Source organism: Papaver somniferum, chromosome 10 (assembly GCF_003573695.1).
Source record: "Papaver somniferum cultivar HN1 chromosome 10, ASM357369v1, whole genome shotgun sequence".
Classification (NCBI taxonomy): domain Eukaryota; kingdom Viridiplantae; phylum Streptophyta; class Magnoliopsida; order Ranunculales; family Papaveraceae; genus Papaver; species Papaver somniferum.
In genome coordinates this window covers 23910845-23918873 of record NC_039367.1, presented here as the reverse complement: position 1 = coordinate 23918873, position 8029 = coordinate 23910845, and the positions used below count along the sequence as shown (strand labels likewise).

General features: G+C 37.4%; 2 protein-coding genes across 2 annotated transcripts; one reads left to right on the top strand and one right to left on the bottom strand.

Annotated features, from left to right (window-relative positions):
• Positions 1-2015: 2015 nt before the first annotated feature.
• On the top strand, positions 2016-3048 carry LOC113319096 (glutathione transferase GST 23-like). The gene is made up of 2 exons (XM_026567382.1): positions 2016-2393; positions 2482-3048. Exons 1-2 carry the CDS (start codon positions 2280-2282, stop codon positions 2854-2856), a joined length of 489 nt encoding a protein of 162 aa, XP_026423167.1. The 5' UTR covers positions 2016-2279; the 3' UTR covers positions 2857-3048.
• Positions 3049-4342: 1294 nt separating this feature from the next.
• On the bottom strand, positions 4343-4960 carry LOC113315412. Its single transcript, XM_026563691.1, has one exon. The coding sequence runs from the start codon at positions 4958-4960 to the stop codon at positions 4343-4345; it is 618 nt and encodes a 205-aa protein (XP_026419476.1).
• Between the last annotated feature and the right edge of the window lie 3069 nt (positions 4961-8029).

Below are 8029 nucleotides of genomic sequence, written 5' to 3'. Positions count from 1 at the left end.
AGTATTTTTGGTCTTGGTGTGGTTTGATCTAAGGACCTAAGGGTCAAAGAATACTTACTCATTTTATGGGTGAATGAAATGTTCCTTTAGTCCCATATTGTGGAAAACTAAAGAGGATTTCCACTATATAACCATTGTATTATGGATATATTGACAAACGAGGGTGGAACGGGTGGGGAAAACAATACATGTTCCAAACCATGCGACATACGCGTATACCATGCACCAAGCGTTGTGTCTACTTGAGTTTATTTTTGGCGAGTTTTTCTTTAGGAAATTAATTTCAAAAATATTTTGTATAAGTGTTTTATTTATGGGAGAATTCCTTTTTGGTTTTGATTTTTTTTACAAGAAATAAAACGTGTTTTATAAGGAAACCAAAACCTAGCTTAATTTTTAAGCAACTTTGTCTAATAAATATAAAATCGAATTTCTCTTTGTAGTGTGGGATAGACGCGGCTACGTTTTCTTCTTCTTTTCTCCGTCTTTTCACTTTGGTTTTCCACAATAGTGTATTGTGCAGTTCTATCCTGGACACATCTGCGCTGATGGGATATAACATCTCTCATTCTTGAAGAGTACCCACGGACTAATGTGTTAAGGACAATTTGCTGAGCAGGTGGCACTACCCTCATGTGTCAAGTTGTTGTTTTCAATTAGTTGATTATTTTCGGTACAACCATATTCATCTAATGTTTGCAGTTTCATTGCTACAGTTCCAACATATTACTGATCAAAAGAGAAAAATAAAATTCAACTAAAATAAGCATGTTGGCGTATTCTCGAAGGAACCAATGCAGGTGGCAACTAAGTATAAGGTATTCCGAACTTTCTCAAGTGGTGGTGGTGTTCTTTTCTGTCCATGAAAGTAGAAATCAAAAGCGAGTAAAGTCATGAAGTATAAGAAGTGGCATGCATGCATCGTTAAAATACCATTTCGATGGAAAACGTTAGATTTGGACTGGGTTGGAAGCCAGGAATAGTAGTATGGCGGTGCAGACAAAGAAGCCCAGAAATCAGATGCAGCTGCACGATTTTTAGCCTTTCAACTTCAAAGCACATCACATCACATTACAAATGACTAAAATAGTCCAACCAACTATTCTATGGGAGACGGCCAACGATTAGATTGAATTCAAAGGTGGCTATACAATTATTATGCTAGAGACGTGCTCGAGTTGCACACTTAACTTCCCCAATAAAAGCAATTCTTTACTAGCTCCGTTTCAAAAAAAATGCTGGTTTTATATGCTAATTATACACAAAATCAGGCTATTATTTTGAAATGGTGGGAGTATTTATTTTGTAAAACCTCAAAAGAAAGATTAACAATGCACAAAAAAAATAGAAAAGATTTTACACAAAATTAGTTAAAAAGACCAAAATCAATAATTCCTGAATGAAAATGACATTTAGATTTTGATACTGTTTAAATGGAAAAAAATGTAAAAATAGTCAGGATGTAAACAGTTTCATCCTACCCATTTTCAAATATTTTTTTTATTTTTAATTTACATCATGATGCATCCAGTTTCATCCTTGCTATTTTTTAAGTTTAAGTCAGGATGAATCCAGTTTCATCCTTGCTATTTTTTTTGTGTCCATTTCACCAATACTAATTTTTACTCGTCCATTTGAACCACGTTTTAAAAATATTTGGACAAATGATCTAATTTTCGAAGATTTTAAATGCGTTAATTAACATTTTGAGAAAGGCCGCTGAGAAAACAATGGAGAACATAACAATGTATAGGGACTGTATGGACACAAGAAAAGTAATATTATAATACTTCTTCTAGATGATATGAAAAATCGAAAAGGATCAAATATGTTTGAAATAACTGATCGTTGAAACATCTACGCCCCCTTTTGACTCAAAGTAGTCCATGCATATTATTTTAATACGTAGTGCATGACGTCAACTAATGCTTCCAGTGTTTCCTTAACCAAAATGAAACACACTTATAAATATAGGGAGGCTGTGTTAGTGTGTTGCATCATCTGCATGAGCAACAACAAATAATTTAAAAAAAAAAAAACACAAACAAAACAGCGCAATATGGGAGAAGAATCGGTGAAGTTAATTGGAGCGTGGTTTAGTCCTTTCAGTTTCAGAGTGAAGTGTGCTTTAGAATTGAAAAAAATCGAATATGATTACATAGAAGAAGATATGTTTAAGATGGAGAGGCCAATAATATCGAAGCATAACCCAAGTTGTGATAAGGAGAATAAAAAAGGTGCCGGTTTTTGTTCATGGTGGAAACTCAGTTTTGGAGTCCATGGTTATCGTTGAGTACATCGATGAAATGTGGCCAGACCGCTATCCGTTGCTACCAAAAGACGTATACGAAAAATCTATCGTTAGGTTTTGGATTAAATTCATCGAAGACAAGGTACGTAATAATTACCTCGTTATAAACTCGATTTAAATTCCATCCTAGATCATTTTTATGTTCTCATTCTGGTACTTTTTGTTTGCAGAGTACCGTCTTTTTTATGTTTTTCATAACATCGGGGGAAGCAAATAAGAAGGCACAGGGAGATATGTTGGAATTGTTGACAACCATTGAGACGCAAACTGGATTTAAAGATGATAACTGTAAGTTTTTTGGTGGTGACAAGATTAATGCCGTTGACTTGGCATTTTCTCCTTTTGCTTACTGGCTTGGAGCTATGGAAAAAGCAGAAGGAGTGTCCCTTCTTGAAGCACATAAATTCCCTAAACTTCATGCCTGGACCGAAGCACTCAAACAAGATCCAGTGATACAGAAAAACCTCCCGGACTTTGAGGAACTGGTGGTTTTTTTCGAAAATATCAAGAAGTATGGCTACCAACAGACACCACCAAGTACTTAAATAAGTCATCTTTCTCAGATCTCTCTATTGAGAAACCGTACAAGATTACTACAAGAGGGCCACGGAAGACTGTTCTTGTTTTCATTTTATATTCTATGTGTGCGCTTTAAAATTTGAATAAAAGGTGTGGTTGTTATAATAAGTGGTGTGACAAGGGTTTTAAAAAACGGATATGAAAAAAATGTTTTTACAGCCTTTTTGAAGATCACGGTCACAGTACATGACTGAATTTCAATCAAAAAAAAATATGAATGAATTAAATTTTGATGCGCGCCCGGGAAAGAAAAATATAAATTATCCTCAAAACCAAGGTTTGAAAAACGGCCCTTATTTCCGAAAAAACGCCCGTTAAAACGGTCACGCTTATGTAGCGTATCCGTGAGGGTCGTCGACACCCATATCTATATATTACCGATAAATAGGAAAAAATGGTGTTATTTAGATCCGTTATAATCTTTTTCACGTATGTTATAAACATTTTTAAAAAATTGAATTTTACGTTTTTTCCTTCTAAATGACATTTTAACGCAATTTTTTTAGACAATTTTTCCCGTTTGCACGTCAGTTATAACCGTTTCTTAAGAAAAAAATATAAAAATATTTTTTACACTTCCTTATATTTTAAATTAAAAATTATAAAATTACAATTAATATTTTAAATATAAAAAGAATAAAATAATAATATACAGAAAATGGTATAACAACGTTATTAGACCCATTATAACTGTTTTCACGCACGTTGTAACCGTCATATAGGAATTTGAAACCATAATGTTTTTTTGTTTTCTATTTGATCGTTATGACGCCAGTTATTTTAGAATAACGTATAAAAGACGCGTTTTTTCCCTAAGTAACGCGTTTTTTCCCCAAAAACGTGCTCACACCTGTCAAAACGAGTTATAACGGTCACGCCAAATGGCCGTGACCTGAGCCGTGACTTGTTTTTCAAACCTTGCTCAAAACCAAATAATTCGATAGATAATTTTTGTATACATGCATGCATGTACACATACATACATACTCCCTACGTCTCAAATTAATTGAGCTATTTGTAGTTTTCACAATTCTTAAGACAAGGAGGAAAGGGGAGTATATTTAAATATTTTTAACACAACAAATCACAACAGAAGAAGGGGGTTTATTCTCAAATCACAAGGATAAGAGCCTGGGTATTGCTGTGAAACGATGAAGAACAAGAGATATTTGGGAGAAACAGATAATAATTTCATTACCAACTCAGCTGCCTCTCTTATAGACTTTAAAGCATCAGACCCTATTTGAGAAGGGGATTAATCCTGGACAGTACACATGTCAACATCTGATCGGTGACTTCCCTAAGTAACTAAAACAACCCAAATGATTAAACAGTTATCATTTAATACACTCCATGCACACAGGTACGTACTAAGTTATTAAATACACACACTAAGTTACTAAGGGCACTCAGGTACATAAAAATGTCACCACCTCTGCAGAATCCTTGTCCTCAAGGATTGAAATCTGGAAAATGAGCATGGACATTTGCAGAGTCTTTCCAGGTAGCATTTTCTGCAGAAGCATTGGTCCATTGGATGAGCATCTGTTCAACCTGTCGATCTTTCCTTGAAATAGTTCTTGAGTCTGAAATTGCAGCAGGATGGAGAACAGTTTGGCCCTCATGGTCAACAAATGGAAGATATGGAGAAGTAGTGTGGGTTGTGCCAATCTTCTTCTTGAGTTGTGACACATGGAAAACTGGGTGAATCCTTGAGCTGAGAGGTAATTGCAGCTTATAAGCAACAACTCCAATCTTCTGTAGAACTGTGAAAGGGACATAGTATTTGGCAGAAATTTTGACATTCTTTCTCAGGGCAATGGATGACTGTTTATAAGGATGTAATTTTAAGTATACCATGTCACCCACATCAAAGTTTCTATCCACTCTCTTAGTATCAGCATATGGCTTCATCCTTTCCTGAGCCTTATGAAGATTTTCTCTTGAGAGATTCAGAACTCCATCTCTTTTTTGTAGGTACTCTTTCACAGCAGCAACAGATGAAGTAAATGTAGAGGAAAAAGTAAGATGTGGAGGCTCATACCTATACAATGCCTTGAAAGGACTCATCCTGATACTTGTGTGAAAGTTTGAGTTGTACCACCATTCTGCTAAGGATAACCATCTGCACCAATTCTTAGGCTTGTGTCTTGACATACATCTGAGATAGGTTTCCAAACAAGCATTAACCCTCTTAGTTTGGCCATCAGTTTGAGGTTGATATGCAGTACTGAGATTTAAGTTTGTTCCCAATGCCTTGAACAGTTCTTGCCAAAACAGACTAGTGAAAACTTTATTTCTGTCAGAAATGATGGAGCTTGGTAGACCATGAAGTTTGATCACTTGATTGATGAACTCCTTTGCCACAGATAGAGTTGTATAAGGGTGGAGAAGAGGGATGAAATGACTATACTTAGTCAGTATGTCCACCACCACTAATATGACATTCTTACTATCACTAAGTGGTAATCCTTAAATAAAGTCCATGGAAATGTGTTTCCATGGTTGAGCAGGTATTGACAGTGGTTGTAGAAGACCTGCTGGATGTTGATGTTCACTTTTATGTCCTTGGAAGATGTCACAATTTGAGACAAAAAGGTAGACATCTTCTCTCAATTTTGGCCAGTAGAAGTAAGCTTTAGCTCTAATGTAAGTAGATTGTATACCAGAGTGGCCTCCTACAGCAGAGGAATGCACTGAGGAGAGTATAGTAGCCCTTGTGGTTGAAGCAGGCCCCACATAAATTCTCTGCTTATATCTCAGAACACCTTCATGGTAAGAAAAATGTGTCACAGCAAAGGGAGTAATTAAGAGTTCAGATATAAGTTTTTGTGCTTTAGTATAACCCCGTTGATGGTGGTTTTTAGCTTAGGGTTAAAATCGTAAAACCTTACATCTGACATGACGTCATTAGGACCACTAGCGCATTTATTGAATCATTCAAACACCTACGTAAGAATTACCAGGGTACCATTTTTTTTACATGTGTCATGTTCCACGGCAGAACCCTTAGTATTGACCGACATCACCTTCATACACCAAATCCTAAATTCTTACACCACCGTGCCAATGGAAAACCATGCAAGCCACGTCTCCGCGCCAAGGCATGCCAACCATGCCAGCCGCACCACCGTGCCAATGCCAAACCATGCCAGCCGCACCACCGTGCCAATGGAAAACCATGCCAGCCACGTCTCCGCGCCAAGGCATGCCAACCATGCCAGCCACATCTCCGCGCCAAGGCATGCCAACCATGCCAGCCGCACTACCGTGCCAATGGAAAACCATGCCAGCCGCATGTGCCAATGGCATGCCGTGCCAGCCAAATCTCCGCGCCAAGTCATTGATAGACGCATTTATGTGTCTATTTTGTTCTCAATATTCTGTATTGTTAGACTCGATTAAGTACTTATTGTGTTATTTTGTGTTTTTGTAGATGTTTTTAGAGAAATAAGCCTTTGCGGCGAAATGAGCTCGAAAAGTAGTGTTTTACACCCCAGGATAATGTACCGGAGGCACCTTAGAAATGCACCGGAAGCGTCCCAGAAATGTACCGGAGGAACCCAAAAAAATTACTATTTCCACCACAATTGCTAAAGGGACACCCGTACAGGATTAGGAGGGGACACTTTTCTTCTCATAATTCAAATTTTGGAAAAAGGCGGGAAAATATTTCTTCTCACTGGCAGTTGGGTCGATCGATTTTTGGAGGGGTTAGAGTTCGATTAAACCTCTGATTTTCAATGGGTATTTGTGATATGGATAGAGGAAGACATTTTGGGTGTTAGGATCGATCATAATTGGTTGGAATCATCGCAATCAAGAAATCATGAAGCACGTTCAAGAAATGAATATCACACGATCACATCAAATTTAGACGTGTACTCATGTGTTTGGAGAGTGTTGAATCAATTCTACAGCGTGTAAGATCATGTTTGGAGTGTTTATACATCATTTCAGCGCGTGGAGAGCTTATTAAAGGAAGAAAATATCCAAAAAATATTTTCTCTTTAAGCCGAGTAAAGAGAGAATTATCTTGAGTTATGGCGTGATTAAATGAGGCTGAGGAGTATAAATATATTTCTGGTATCACAGAGAATGGGTGTCGAGAGTTTGGGGCTGAGAGGAGGTCCAGAGAAGCAGAAATCAAGAGTTGATGAAACTCTGTTTCTGCTGCTGCTGATGATGAAGAACACCAAGAACACGAAGAACAGACTCGCAAGGACAGTCGGTTATCAACAGTGTCTAGACGCACAACAGTGGGTCGTAGTGCAGTCTAAGCAGCAGCACTTGTGTTTTATCGTTCATTATGTGACGCTTTTTGTGCGTCACAGATTACAGTTTTACACCATTTTCTCCTTTTCTCTCCATTGTAAACACCATTTGAGCTATAAAAATATATTTGAGCGTGTTTTCATCATGAGGAGCTAAAACCCAACACTGGGACGACGGAGGAGGCTGAATTTCATCCTTGGGGTAATTTATTTTATTCTTTTTTATGACTTTTGCATTAATCTAAAATTGAAATATGATTTGAATTAATTGGTTGTTATTTAATTTGATGATGTATGCTTAGCTTAGTTGTTTTGATACATCATGCTTAGGACTTACAATCAATGTTTTAACAATCTATCTTGGAAAAATCAGAGTCTATGTTAATTTTATTGAGTTTTAATTGTCAAAGAATATATGAATGAACCTTGTGTAGTGAATTCAGCCAAATCCTTAGTCCCAGTACCTCTCACCTATTGTTAATTTTTTGTATATATAATTTTATTAAATCTTTAAATTTAATCTTCACAAGTCCGAGAGTTTGAACCTCATTACTACAACAATGACTCTCAAAAACATTAATCAGTCATGCCAACCATGCCAGCCGCACTACCGTGCCAATGGAAAACCATGCCATCCATGTATCCACGCCAAGGCATGCCAGCCGCACCACCATGCCAATGGAAAACCATACCAGCCACGTCTCCACGCCAAGGCATGCCAACCATGCATTCCAAACAAGGTCGGTTTAAATCCGCCACAACGCGCTGGAAGTGTGGCCGCACCCTAGATTGTCGGCCCCACTTCCCATCAACCAATCATGTCTCCCTAAATGCACCACACGCATTCCAAACAAGTTCGGCCCCA

Coding starts and splice junctions, on each gene's coding strand:
- LOC113319096 (XM_026567382.1), top strand. CDS start 2,280: ATGGTTATCGTTGAGTACATCGATGAAATGTGGCCAGACCGCTATCCG. Junction 2,394..2,481: donor TTAAATTCATCGAAGACAAG/GTACGTAATAAT, acceptor TTTTGTTTGCAG/AGTACCGTCTTTTTTATGTT.
- LOC113315412 (XM_026563691.1), bottom strand. CDS start 4,960: ATGAGTCCTTTCAAGGCATTGTATAGGTATGAGCCTCCACATCTTACT.